This window comes from Mandrillus leucophaeus, unplaced genomic scaffold (assembly GCF_000951045.1).
Source record: "Mandrillus leucophaeus isolate KB7577 unplaced genomic scaffold, Mleu.le_1.0 Scaffold616, whole genome shotgun sequence".
NCBI lineage: Eukaryota > Metazoa > Chordata > Mammalia > Primates > Cercopithecidae > Mandrillus > Mandrillus leucophaeus.
This window is the reverse complement of record NW_012106653.1, coordinates 2,282,923-2,297,776: the sequence shown is the minus strand read 5'-3', so window position 1 is coordinate 2,297,776 and position 14,854 is coordinate 2,282,923. Positions and strand designations below refer to the sequence as shown.

The 14,854-nt window shown below is 39.3% G+C and overlaps 1 protein-coding gene across 4 annotated transcripts in view; it reads left to right on the top strand.

Annotated features, from left to right (window-relative positions):
* Positions 1-13,932, top strand: part of XKR9 (XK, Kell blood group complex subunit-related family, member 9) — a 65,327-nt gene extending 51,395 nt beyond the window's left edge. For all 4 annotated transcript variants that reach the window (XM_012000099.1, XM_012000101.1, XM_012000100.1 and 1 more), the window contains one exon: positions 13,237-13,932. In XM_012000099.1, the coding sequence (XP_011855489.1) occupies positions 13,237-13,865 (629 nt within the window). In that variant the 3' untranslated portion in view covers positions 13,866-13,932. The remainder of the gene's footprint in view (positions 1-13,236) is intronic.
* The last annotated feature ends 922 nt before the right edge of the window (positions 13,933-14,854 follow it).

Below are 14,854 nucleotides of genomic sequence, written 5' to 3'. Positions count from 1 at the left end.
CTTTTTTTTTTTTTTTTGTGTCTCTGCCATGTTTTGGTGACAGGATGATGCTGGCCTATAAAATTAGTTAGGGAGGAGTCCCTCTTTTTCTGTTGTTTGGAATAGTTTCCCAAGGAATGGTACTAGCTCCTCTTTGTACCTCTGGTAGAATTCAACTGCAAATCCCTCTGGTCCTGGGCTTTGTTTGGTTGGTAGGCTCTTAATTACTGCCTCAATTTCAAAACTTGTTATTGGTCTATTCAGGGATTTGACTTCTTCCTAGTTTAGTCTTGGGAGGGTGTATGTGTCCAGGAATTTATCCATTTCTTCAAGATTTTCTAGTTTATTTGTATAGAGGTGTTTATAGTATTCTCTGAGGGAATTTTGTATTTCTATGTCATCAGTGATGATATCCCCTTTAATTTTTTATTGTGTCTATTTGATTCTTCTCTCTTTTCTTCTTTATTTGTCTTGCTAGTGGTCTATTTTGTTAATCTTTTCAAAAACCCACCTTCTGGATTCAATGATTTTTTGAAGGGTTTTTCGTTTCTCTATCTCCTTCAGGTCTTCTCCGAGCTTAGTTGTTTCTTGTCGTCTGCTAGCTTTTGAATTTGTTTGCTCTTGCTTCTCTAGTTCTTTTAATTGTGTTGTTAGGGTGTCGATTTTAGATTTTTCTTGGTTTCTGATGTGAGCATTTAGTGCTGTAAATTTCCCTCGAAACACTGCTTTAGCTGTGTCCCAGAGATTCTGGTACGTTGTGTCTTTGTTCTCGTTGGTTTCAAAGAACTTATTTATTTCTGACTTTATTTTGTTATTTACCCCATAGTCATTCCGGAGCAGGTTGTTCAGTTTCTATGTAGTTGTGCAGTTTTGAGTGAGTTTCTTAATTCTGAGTTCTAATTTGATTGCACTATGGTCTGAGAGACTGTTTGTTATGATTTTCATTCTTTTGCATGTCCTGAGGAGGGTTTTACTTCCAATTATGTGGTCAATTTTAGAATAAGTGCTATGTGGCACTGAGAAGAATATATATTCTGTTGATTTGGGATGGAGAGTTCTGTAGATGTCTATTAGGTCCTCTTGGTCTAGAGCTGAGTTCAAGTCCTGATTATCCTTGTTAATTTTCTGTCTCATTGATCTAATATTGACAGTGGGGTGTAAAGTCTCCCACTATTATTGTGTGGGAGTCTAAGTCTCTTTGTACATCTCTGAGAACTTGCTTTATGAATCTGGGTGCTCCTGAGTTGGGTGCATATATATTTAGGATAGTTAGCTCTTCTTGTTGCATTGATCCCTTTACCAATATGTAATGCCCTTCTTTGTTAAAGTCTGTTTTATCAGAGACTAACATTGCAACTCCTGATTTTTTCTTTTTTTTTTTTTTTTGCTTTCCATGTGCTTGGTAAATATTCCTCCATCCCTTTATTTTGAGCCTATGTATGTCTCTGCATGTGAGATGGGTCTCCTGAATATGGCACATCAATGGGTCTTGATTCTTTATCCAACTTGCCAGTTTGTGTCTTTTAATTGGGGCATTTGGCCCATTTACATTTAAGGTTAATACTGTTGTGTGTGAATTTGATCCTGTCATCATGATGCTTGCTGGTTATTTTGCACATTAGTTGATGCAGTTTCTGCATAGTGTCATAGGTCTTTATATTTTCATGTGGTTTTGCAGTGGCTGGTACCAGTTTTTCCTTTCCATATTTAGTGCTTCCTTCAGGAGCTCTTGTAAGGTATGCCTAGTGGTGACAAAATCCCTCAGCATTTGCTTGTCTGTAAAGAATTTTATTTCTTCTTTACTTATGACACTTAGTTTGGCTGGGTATGAAATACTGAGTTGAAAGTTCTTTTGTTTAAAATGTTGAATATTGGCTCCCACTCTGTTCTGGCTTGTAGAGTTTCTGCCGAGAGATCTGCTGTTAGTCTGATGGGCTTCCCTTTGTAGATGACCTGACCTTTCTCTCTGGCTGCCCTTAACATTTTTTCCTTCATTTCAGCCTTGGAGAATCTGATGGTTATGTGTCTTGTGGTTGCTCTTCTTGAGGATTATCTTAGTCATGTTCTTTGTATTTCCTGAATTTGAATGTTGGCCTGTCTTGCTAGGTTTGGGAAGTTCTCCTGGATAATATCGTGAATTTTTTTTTTTTTTTTTTAACTTTGCTTCCATTCTCTTCATCATTTTCAGATACAACAATCAATCATAGGTTTGGTCTTTCCACAGAGTCCCATATTTCTTGGAGGCTTTGTTCATTCCTTTTCATTCTGTTTTCTCTAATCTTGTCTTCAAGCCTGACTGATTTCATTAAGTTGATCTTCAAACTCTGATATTTTTCCTTCTGCTTGATTGATTTGGCTATTGATACTTGTGTATACTGCACAAAGTTCTCGTGCTGTGTTTTTCAGCTCCATCAGTTCATTTATGTTCTTCTCTAAACTGATTATTCTAGTTAGCAGTTCCTGTAACCTGTTATCAAGGTTCTTAGCTTCCTTGCATTGCATTAAAACATGCTTCTTTAGCTCAGAGGAGTTTGTTGTTACCCACCTTCTGAAGCCTACTTCTGTCAATTCGTCAAACTCATTCTCATTCTCTATCCTGTTTTGTGCCCTTGCTGGAGAGGAGCCGCGATCCTTTGTAGGAGAATAGATATTCTGGCTTTTGGAATTGTCAGCTTTTTTATGCTGGTTATTCCTCATCTTTGTGGATTTATCTACCTTTGATCTTTGATGCTAATGACCTTTGGATGTGGTTTTTTGGATGGGTGTCCTTTATGTTGATGTTGATGTTGCTTTCAGTTTGTTAGTTTTTCTTTTAACAGTCAGGCCCCTCTTCTGCAGATCTACTGGAGTTTTCTGGTGGTCCAATCCAGACCCTGTTTTCCTGGGTATCACCAGCAGAGGCTGCAGAACAGCAAAGATTGCTGCCTGCTCCTTCCTCCGGAAGCTTCATCCTAGAGGGCACCGGCCGTATGCCAGTTGGAGCTCTACTGTATGAGGTGTCTGTCAATCCCTGCTGGGAGGTACCCCCTAGTCAGGAGGCATGGGGGTCAGGGACCCACTTGAGGAGGCAGTCTATCCCTTAGCAGAGCTTAAATGTTGTCCTGGGAGATCCACTGCTCTCTTCAGAACCAGCAGGTGGGAACGTTTAAGTCTGCTGAAACTGCACCCACAACCACCCCTTCCCTCAGGTGTTCTGTCCCAGGGACATGGGAATTTTATCCTCAAGCCCCTGACTGGGGCTGCTGTGTTTTCTTCAGAGATGCCCTGCCCAGTGAGAAGGAATCTAGAGAGGCACCCTGGCCATAGCCATTTTCCCGTGTTGTGGTGAGTTCTGCCCAATCTGAACTTCTCAACACTCTCAGGGGAAAACCGCCTACTGAAGCCTCAGTAATGGCGCACACCCCTCCCCGCACTGATCATCCAAGCTGACTTCAGACTGCTATGCTGGCAGTGAGAATTTCAAGCCAGTGATTCTTAGCTTGCTGGGCTCCCTGGGTGTAGGACCCACTGAGTGAGACCACTTGGCTCCCTGGCTTCAGTTGCCTTTCCAGGGGAGTGAACAGTTCTGTCTTGCTGGGGTTCCAAGTGTCACTGGGCTAGGAAAAAAAAAACAAAACTCCTGCAGCTAGCTTGGTGTCTGCCCAAACAGCTGCCCAGTTTTGTGCTTGAAACCCAGAGCCCTGGTGGTGCAGGCACATGAAGGTTCTCCTGTTCTGTGGGTTGCAAAAACCATGGGAAAAGCATAGTATCTGGACCTGGTAGCACAGTCCCTCATGACTTCCCTTGGCTAGGTGAGGGAGGTCCCTGGCCCCTTGCACTTCATGGATGAGGTGACACCCCACCCTGCTTCTTCTCACCCTCCATGGTCTGCACCCACTGTCTAACCAGTCCCAATGAGATGAACTGGTATCTCAGTTGGAAATGCAGAAATCACCCACCTTCTGCGTTGGTCTTGCTGGGAGCTGCAGATCGAAGCTTTTCATATTCGGCCATCTTAGTCTGGGTTCTCTGTTTTTGGGTATCTTTATAGCAGCACCCCACTTCTGTTACCAATTTACTGTATTAGTATATTCTCATGCTGTTATAAAGAACTGGCTGAGATTGGGTAATTTATAAAGAAAAGTTTAATTGACTCACAGTTCTGCAGTGCTGGTAGGGGCCTCTGGAAACTTACAATCATATCGGAAGGGGAAGCAAACACATCCTTCTTTACATGGCAGCAGGAGGAAGAATGAGAGCAAAATGAAGGCAGAGACCCTTTATAAAACCATCAGATCTCATGAGAACTTACTATCATGAGAATAGCATGGGGGAAATTTCCCCTGTGATTCAATTATCTCCCACCATGACATGTGGGAATTATGGGATTACAATTCAAGATGAGATTTGGGTGGGGACACAAAGCCAAACCATATCATAAGGCAAACACCAAATATTTACCAAAAATTTTGATGTTGCTCTTTTGGGTGGATGGGGGAAGGAGAGGAAAATGGAAGAAGTGTGTGTATATATATGTGTATATGTTAACATTTCCTTTTCCAAATAGGAAATCAATAAACAGTGTACAAAATACATTAAGCACAATATATATTTTATTCATAAATATGACAATAGATTTCAGGAGAAAAGCTAGAAGAGTTAATAGTGATTTCTTCTGGGGTTTACAATTGAGGGGTGAGGCGATGTAGAGCAAGGTACCATTTTTCTTATATACTCTGTAGAACTTTTTGACTTTTAAAAACGATGTACGAGAGGACTTAAAAAAGTTCATGGGGCTGGGTGTGGTGGCTCATGGCTGTAATCCTAGCACTTTGGGAGGCTTAGGCAGGCAGATCACTTGAGGTCAGGAGTTCAAGACCAGCGTGGCCAACACTGGAAAACCCTGTCTCTACTAAAAATACAAAAATTAGCTGGGCATGGTAGTGGGCACCTGTAATACCAGCTACTTAGGAGGCTGAAGGAGGAGAGTCAATTGAACCCAGGAGGCGGAGGTTGTAGTGAGCCTAGATTGCATCACTGTACTCCAGCCTGGGTGACACAGTGAGACTCCATCTCAACAACAACAAAAAAACAACAAAACGTTTGGGGAAATGCATATTATGAAAAAAACTACGAATGGATTTTACATTTTCTTTCTCCCCAGATAAACTCAGTCTAACTTGTTATAATGTGTCTAAGCAGAATCCAATTTGAGGCACTAAGAAGGACAAGATAGCAGTTTGAAAAGTGCCCCATCACAGCAATATGAATTCTGTTAATATTCAAATTGAAGCAAGAACACACATCAAATTTATGGTTAAGCTTGGTTGGAAGAATAGTGAAATCATTGATACTTTATGAATACTTTATGGGGACAATGCCCCAAAGAAATCAGCAGCTTACAAATAGATAACTCATTTTAAGAATGGATGAAACAATGTTGAACACCTTAGTGGCAGATCATCCACGTCAGTACATGAAGAAAAAATTAATTTTGTTTGTTCCTGAATTGCAGAGGACTGACAACAGCAGAAACATTTATAGCCCACACCACAGACATCTCACTTGGTTCAGCACACAGAGTTCTGAATGACAAATTACATTTGAGCAAACTTTTCACTCAGTGGGTGCCCAAACTGTTGCACCCAGATTAGCTGCAGGTAAGAATAGAGCATTCAATGAAAATTTTAAACAAATGGTATTAAGATCCTGAAGCATTTCTTTGAAGAATTGTAATAGTAGATGAAACATGGCTTTACCAGTATGATTCTGAGGACAAATTACAATCAAAGTAATGGCTACTAAGAGGTGGAAGTGGTCCAGTCAAAGCAAGAGTGGATTGGTCAAGAGCAAAGATGCCAAAGTTTTTTGGGATGCTCAAGACATTTAGCTTGTTGACTTTCTGGAGGGCCAAAGAACAATAACATCTGCTTATGGTGAGTATTTTGAGAAAGTTAGCTAAAGCTGTAGCAGAAAAATGCCCAAGGAAGCTTCACAAGAGAGTCCATCTCCATCATAGCAATACTCCTACACCTCTCATCAGACAAAGGCAATTTTGTGAGAGTTTTGATGGGAAATCATTAGACATCCACCTTACAGTCCTGATTTGGCTTTTTTTCCTTTTTTTCTTTCTTTCTTTTTTTTTTTTTTGAGACAGAGTCTGCTCTGTTGCATGGGCTGGCATGCAGTGGCGCGATCTTGGCTGACTGCAAGCTCTGCCTCCCAGGTTCACACCATTCTCCTGCCTCAGCCTCCTGAGTAGCTGGGACTACAGGTGCCCGCCACCACGCCCAGCTAATTTTTTGTATTTTTAGTAAAGACGGGGTTTCACCGTGTTAGCCAGGATGGTCTCGATCTCCTGACCTGGTGATCAACCGGCCTTGGCCTCCCAAAGTGCTGGGATTACAGGTGTGAGCCACCACGCCCGTCCTGATTTGGCTTTTTCTGATTTCTTTTTGTTTCCTTAAAAAAATCTGTTAAAAGGTACCCATTTTTCTTGAGTTAATAATGTAAAAAAAGACTGCATTGACATGGTTAAATTTCCAGGACCCTCGATTCTTTAGGGATGGACTATGTGACTGGTACCATGGTTTATAGAAATGTCTTGATCTTGATGGAGCTTATGTTAAAAAATAAAGTTTATCTTTTTGTTTTATCTTTTAGTTCCATTTTCCATGAACTTTTGGAAGTCCCTTTGTGTTAATTTGATAAAAATTAAAACTGATTATAAAAAAGATATCATGGGGCAATTTAGGGGAAAATTATGTTTTAACTAAAATGTTTTTGAATTAAAAAGACAAGTTTTTTTTTTTCAGGACTTCAGAGTTTTATTATTATTCAAGTCAGTCTTCCCCAGCATTTGGGGATCAGAGTTTTTTGTTTGTTTGTTTTGAGACCAAGTCTCTCTCTATCACCCAGGCTGGAGTGCAGTGGCGTGATCTTGGCTCACTGCAACCTCTGCCTCCTGGGTTCGATTGATTCTTCTTCCTCAGCCTCCTGAGTAGCTGGGACTATAGGCGCACACCACCAAGCCCGGCTAATTTTTATATTTTTAGTAGAGATGGAGTTTCACCATATTGGCCAGGCTGGTCTCGAACTCCTGACCTCATGATCTGCCCGCCTTGGCCTCCCAAAGTGCGGGGATTACAGGCGTGAGCCACCATGCCTGGCCTGGGGATCAGGGTTTTTAAGGACAACTTAGTGGGTAGGGGAAGCCTGTGAGCTGGGAGTGCTGATTGGTCAGGTCACTGATGAAATCATAGGGAGTAGAAGCTGTCTTCTTGTGCTGAATCAGTTCTTGGGTGGGGGCTACAAGATCAGATGAGCCAGTTTATTGATCTGGGTAGTGCCACCTGATCCATCAAGTGCAGGGTCTGCAAAATATCTCAAGCACTGCTCTTAGGAGCAGTTCAGGTAGGGTCAGAATCTTGTCACCTTCAGCTGCATGACTCCTAAACCATAATTTCTAATCTCATGGCTAATTTGTTAGTCCTACAAAGGCTGTTTAGTCCCCAGGCAAGAAAGAGGCTTGTTTTGGGAAAGGCCTGTTATCTTTTTTTAAACTAAAAACTAGAAACTATGCTCCTCCCAAAGTTAGATCAACCTATGCCTAGGAATGAACAAGGAGAGCTTGGAGGTTAGAAGCAAGATGGAGTTGGTTACGTCAGGTCTCTTTCACTGTCTAAGGTGTAATTTTGCAGTGGCAATTTCAGTCCCTCTCTTTAGGTTTTATACCTCTTAATCTTAAGGTGTTGGCTAACGAAGATGGAAAAAGGGCGAAGACTTCTCTAACTTATTCCTGCTGATCAGGGGCATAGTGGTGGTAGGTGTTGACCCCAAGGTGAGAGGAGTGGAACCACTTTGCAACTGTCTGATCATATTCACACAGAGCAGGCTGGGCTTCCAAGGCTTGCATGTTAAAGGCGTTAGTATTGTCATCTATAGTTTTAGTACAGCATTTAAGGGAGTAGCATACTATAAGCTAAATGATGAGCTCTAAGATAAGGAGTGCAGTTCCCAGTTTTAAAAGTAAAAATCTGAGAGCATTAGTTTGGGAACTTGTAGCCCACAAAAAATTTAGAATTTTGTCCAAACTGCAGAAAAAAACTCAAGAACAGTTAACAGCAGGTGTTCTATAGTTTTTTCTTTTGAAGCATAATTTTTCTCTCTCCAGTCCCCATTTTTATGAAAAACAAATCAAAGAGAACTAATTTGTTTACAAAATGAACTTTAGTCTTATTGTAATTGGCCTGATTATTGCATACAGTGCGGCAAGATTATTTTTCACATAGGCTTTTTAACATTGGCTTTGGTGGAACTCTGTTCCATAGGGAATCTCAGATAAGATTTTTTTAAAGCCGAGCCCAGCCATGTGCTTGTACCTCAAATACCTATGAGCTGGGAAAATTCCTCTTCTCTTGAGGTCCCAGGATAACTTGGGGCTCCTAGGCCTGTTAGAAAGTGACATTCTTTTCTTACCACAGGTCAGGAACCTTGTACAGGGACTGTGTAGACAGAGTATGAGGCCAGATTTCCCTAGGGGCTGTTATTGGCTCTATAAGTCAACCTTGATTATTTAAAGAAAGTATGCCATTCCAGTCAAAGTCTTGGTAAAATAACCAATTTCTCCAATTGTGTCCTGTTACAAAAGAAGATTCTTATTGCACTTATGCAAATAACTATACTGCCATAAGTTGAGAATACTCACAACTAGTTTCCAAATTCTGGATAAATTAGGTAGAGAAACAAATATGCTCCAAATTTTGTTCATAGGAATATATTTTACTAAATTGTTAAAAGCTGTAAATAGCTCAAAAGTTTTCTTGGCTCTGGAAACAAAAAGGATCAGCAATGTTTTATGCAAAAAAGTCAGAAAAAGATTACTTTAGTCTTCTAATAGTTCAGTTAACCCCTGTTCTGCTTGATATTCATGAATATTTCAGCTCTCCATGGGAGTCTTGGAAGTTTTTTCTCTTTATTCTAATGTCATAATCCCCAAAGTTATAAGAAACTTGCATTCAAGAGCACCTGTCAATGTTTTATAGCTGATTAGGAAACCACCATTTAAAGAGGATCAAAATAAGGCAACATTGCCTATGGATGACAAAAAATCTTAAGGCAGCCATAGTTAAAGACACAATTAACAAGAAAATGTGTTACCTCTGTGGCACACAATAATTTAACATAATTATAATTCTTAATGATATCATATACTATGTCATATCAGAAGTGTAGGAGTTTCACATAATTTTGGAGCATATACCTATAACACATTTACACAAATATAGCCCAAAGAAAGCCAAACACCATTTTAAATTTGACAGTGCTTCCTGTATGATTTTTATACCAAATAAGCCAACACATCATTTTTGGACTTCAGGGGACCTAATGTCTAAAGGATTAATTAGGTCAGAAAGTGACATACTTTATAATTTGATTTTGGAAAGTTTGTCAGATATCAAAGGCATAAAACATTGGATATCACAAAATGGGATCACAGTTTATTTACTTATCCGAGGTGGTAACTCAAAAAAAATATTTTTAAAGCAAAACCCTTTACTCTGATAGAAGAGTTTTAGTTTTCCAAACAAGACCCAATGGAGATAGCAAGAGGCCAACTAATATCTTGTCCTTCCTCCCCCTTTTTCCCTGCCATTTACCCAAAGGGGCAAAAACCCCCCTTTCATTATCTTTTAATATTACATAAAAATCTTTTTCAAATGAGAAAACCAAATTTCATGTTTGCATTAGTGCATCTTCAATGTTAAAGCTAGTTTTTTAAATAAAATATTATAAATCTATATAGTTTAAATTAGTTTGACCATAAGGTAATATTTTTATAAACTTTTTTAGAACCCTTTACAGTTTTCTCCATAGAGCTCTTTTTTTTCTAAAGAAAAATTCTTTTAAATTTCTTGTTACCAGACTCTAGCCAGAAGAGCCAATATTTCTGGCTTTTGAATTCTACCACAAGTAACTTTCCACATGAAATTAATAACTTTTAACTAAGGTTATAACTTAACCATGGATGCATAAAGTGTTTTAAAGAGATGGTAAGCATTTTTTTAAAAAAGAAGATTTATAATCTCCCCAAGGATAGTTCAGAGAAAGGAAAATTCAAGACAGGAAATCAGAAGTGATTGTTGAGGGGAAAAAAACCTTAATATGTGGCAAATTTACACACATAATAAACCAGAGAGAAATTATTCCGGAAGCCAAGAATTGAATCTGGACTACCATTGTCAAAAAACAAAGCCTTAGCTACTGAGCTACACAGCATTGAGCAGTTTCTATTCCTCTTCCCAGAAGAAGTCTAGAGCAGTCAATTTCAAGCTTGCAAAGGCTCTTGATTGCTTAAGATAATTTTAGGGCTATGATATGAACCGTAAAATTTCTGTCCTCTGGATGGCAGAAACCAAGGGAAAGTATCCCCACATGGTTGCAAGGTTTAAGTTCTTAAGGACACAAAACAAGATAGAGAAATTTCATCCAGTATTGGTTTCAGGGACCCACAGCAAAGTTTGTAAATGACCAGCCTGCTGGGGCTGGCTTGAAAAGCAGCCTTATAGGGGCCCTAAACCCTCATTGTATCCTGTGATACCTATTACAGAATAACACAGGAAGACAAATTCTTAGCACACAGCACACCAGATTTGCTACAGCCTAAGGCTAGTTTCACAAATCCTTTCTTCTATCAATCAGACTCATGCAGAGGAGACAAATAGTGATGTCTACCATTTACATACACACATAGAGAAGGAGCGAGAAAGAGACCAGAAACTTGGCTGGTAAGAATTTCATATGCTTTTTTTTTTTTTTTTGCTGGCATACCAGGTTTCTAGGTTCTTTTTCTCTGCAGCTTCCAGAAGAATGGAGCAACTTTTGATGATCCTGCTTGATGTGCCATAGCTGTGGGGTTCCAGCCACTTTACAAAAGCCACTTTTTCTGTCTTATGGAATCATAGACAAAAGATTCTCAATTTTGCAAGATGTTGCCTAATGGGCTGCATGAGGAACCGAATTAACATTTTCCATTCTAGCAAAATACACATAACAAAACAGACACCAGTCACCTCATTCAGCATCCAATATCAACCTGTCAAAGCTCAAACTTTCTCCTGTTGGTCCCCTGTTGACTTTGATCTGCTCTAGGTGGGGAAGGATGACCTCTGAATGGTAATTCACAACGGGTGGTCTCTGGGCAAGGTGAAGAGTGGATAGTCACCCTGAGACAGGCCTGTTGAGCATTCTTTCAGGCTCATGGAATGTAACCAGACAAGGAAAGTTCTCTGAGTTAGGACTGTGGAACTTCTGTAGACAATTCCTTCTGAGATCCCCTCCACATGTACAAACGTGCGCTAAGACAAGAAAGACAGAAGGCCTTCCAAATCAGATTCCTAATCAAGAACTCCAAGAGTATCTCATCCAAACTATCCTCCTATTCTCAGTCTGAGAAATCTCCCTGAAATCTTCCTGACTGAGGAGAAGTCTCCTGAACCAAGACTTCCTACTAGTTAGGGAGAGCCAACCATGACTCCCCAGGAGCTGAACTGAGACAGACACTCCCCAGTGGGGTTATAGACAAACCAAGACCCCCGAAGGAGCTGAATTGAGATAGACATCCCATGGTGGAGCTACAAACAGATACCCCACAATGGGGCTGTGGACAGACACCCCATCATGGGGCTACAGAACCATTTGGGAGAAGGAAGGAGGCATTGGCAGTGCCTAGGATACTCACCAAACCAGACACCTTGTAATGGGGTTACAGCTACAGACACTCTGCCATGGAGCTATAGATACCCTGTGAGGGGGCTATAGTAATGGGATGTCTTACCAGGACTATTTCTTTATTATAGTTAAATCCATGCACATTGGGTGGGCAGCACTGCCAAGAGTAGCAGAGTCAGCCCCCAGTCCAAGAGAACTAGGCAGCCACTTGGGCTGGCCTCTGGATCCATTGCCAGAGTGGGACTACTGAACCATGTGCTGGTAGTCACAAGGGCATTGCTGGATGAGGCCCCAGATTTGTAACCACCCAGTGGGTTCACCTTGCCGCTGTGTGGACAGAACCAATTTATCATGTTGGGAATTACAATAGAGAAAGAGTAATTCATGCAGAGCCTTCTTTGCAGTAGACTGGAGTTTTATTGTTACTCACATCAGTCTCCAATAAAGTTTGACTAATGAGGTACAGTGGTGTATGCTAAAACCAAGAGAGCATGCAAATGCATTTGTAAAGGTCCTGTCCTAATTTTCTTCATCAATAGATAAATTTTTGTAAGTCTGCCTTTCAATCATATTATATAGAAAGTAGTAGGCCAGGTGCAGTGGCTCATGCCTGTAATCCCAGCACTTTGGGAGGCTGAACTGGGTGGATCATTTGAGGTCAAGAGTTCAAGACCAGCTTGGCCAACATGATGAAACCCCATCTGTACTAAAAATACAAAAATTAGCTGGGTGTGGTGGTGTGGGCCTGTAGTCCCAGCTACTTAGGAGGCTGAGGCAGATGAATTACTTGAACCTGTGAAGTGGAGGTCGATATTGCACCACTGCACTCCAGCCATGGTGACAGAGTGAGACTCCATCTCAAAAAGAAGGAAAGAAAGAAACAAAGTGGCAATTAACTTACTTTTCTGTTATTTGTTGAGAAAAAATGGGGTGGAGATGTAAATCCTACAGAAATTTGTAAGTTTTAGAACATACTCATTCACTTGTTTCAATATCTTCAGGATATGAGAAGTTGGGCTTGTTTAATATCTCATATTAAATTTTCTGTTTAACCCTCTTTCTCTCTCTCTACCCCTCCTCTTCTCCTTCCCTTACCCCTGCTTGAAGCTATTATCTTTTAGTGAATTGGGTGTATGCCTAAAATCGCGGTCAAAAAACCTAGAAAAACTAGGATTATAAGTGTAGTCTCTTAACTCACAGAGCATATCAGTTGCTCAATAAAATTTTTCCCATGAATTAAAAAAAATCATAATAAAGCAGTCTAATATAGTGGATAAATCTATCCATTTTGGAATCAGGTTCACATCTCAGTTCCGCAACTTGCTAGCTTCGCAGCTTGGGTCAAGCAGTGTATCTCTCCAAGCCTCAGTTCCCTCATATGTAATATATGATGTATTAATGTCTACTTCAGAAGATTAGATGAGATGAGTAAAGTACCTGACGTGTTTGTGGGTGTGTGTATGTAGATATAGCATGTATGGGATATAGTAATTTAATATTTTATTATTATTCCTATAACAATATCTTTTTTATTTTTTTGTTTTGTAGATGCGGCTACCATGGTCTCTTGCTGTGCTATTTCTTGGTCAACTGTTGATTATCAAGTAGCTTTAAGAAAATCCTTACCTGACAAAAAGCTTCTTAATGGATTATGTCCCAAAATCACATATCTCTTTTACAAGTTTTTTACATTATTATCGTGGATGCTGAGTGTTGTACTTCTACTATTCTTAAATGTTAAGATTGCTTTATTTATGTTGTTATTTCTTTGGTTGTTAGGTGTAATATGGGCATTTAAAAAGAACACCCAGTTTTGTACTTCTGTAAGTATGGAATTCTTATATAGGATTGTTGTTGGATTCATTCTTATCTTTACGTTTTTTAATATTAAGGGACAGAATACCAAGTGTCCAATGTCTTGTTATTATATTGTTAGGGTACTGGGCACTTTGGGCATATTGATTGTATTCTGGGTTTGCCCTCTCACTATTTTTAATTCAGACTATTTTATACCTATCAGTATCACTATAGTTCTTACTCTTCTTCTTGGAATTCTTTTTCTTATTGTTTATTATGGGACTTTTCACCCCAACAGAAGTGAAGAAACAAAATGTGATGAAATTGATGGAAAACCAGTTCTAAGAGAATGTAGAATGAGATATTTCCTAATGGAATAAGCTATTCATTTATGATATATATTTTCTTATATTTTATTTCATTGGTTAGTAAAGAAAATGTGTATTATGTGAGTGTATTGTCTCTTATTTTTGCCACCTTTAATTTGAAATTAATTCTGTGAAATAGGAGGTACATAGTAGTATTTTATTTTTAAAATTAATTTCTCATTTGATTTTGAAGATCTTGGGTACTCAGATATCTTTCTGCTGCCTGGTAGAGCTGCCATCTTGAGCCTGAAATGTAAGAAATGGTCTGGTTTTCATAATGAGAAGGCTGGAATTGAGCTTCCTTCCCATTTTTCTTCCTTGTTCCTGAACTAATACTACTGTACCTGTTGTGGAGGACTGCAAAGGGAAGAGAAAAGCAGAACACTTTATGATTTTTTCCTTTATTGTCTTCAGTGCATATATTTGCAGTTGGGGACAGGTTGAGTAGAGGAAAAGGGAAGGAAGGGAAAGAAGAAAACAAATTTTTAGCATCTGCTACGCTTTCATCCATGAAATCTCCAATTCATAAGTACGAAAGAGAATTGGTATGCAATTGAGAGGTTTGACATTTCATTATTTACTGATTTCCTAGCTTGTCTGAATTAATGCACTGTTAACATAATTATATTATTCCTATTTGTGCTAGAATAGTTGTATCTAAGTCATATTTTTAAATTGTTTTTATTTTTAAAAATTATGGTAAAAACATATAAAATTTACCATCTTAATCACTTTTGTGTGTATAGTTCACCAGTGTTAACTGTATTCACCTCGTGCAACAGATCTCAAGAACTTTTTCATCTTGTAAAGCTAAGACTCTCTATTTATTGAACAAATCCCCATTTCCTCCTTTCCCAAGTCCCTGGCAACTACGATTATAATTTTTCGTTTCTATGAGTCTGACTACTTTAGATACCTTATTGCTATGGTTTGAATGTGCCCCCAAAATTTCATGTGTTTGAAACTTAATCTCCAAATATGTATGTTGATGGCATTTGGAA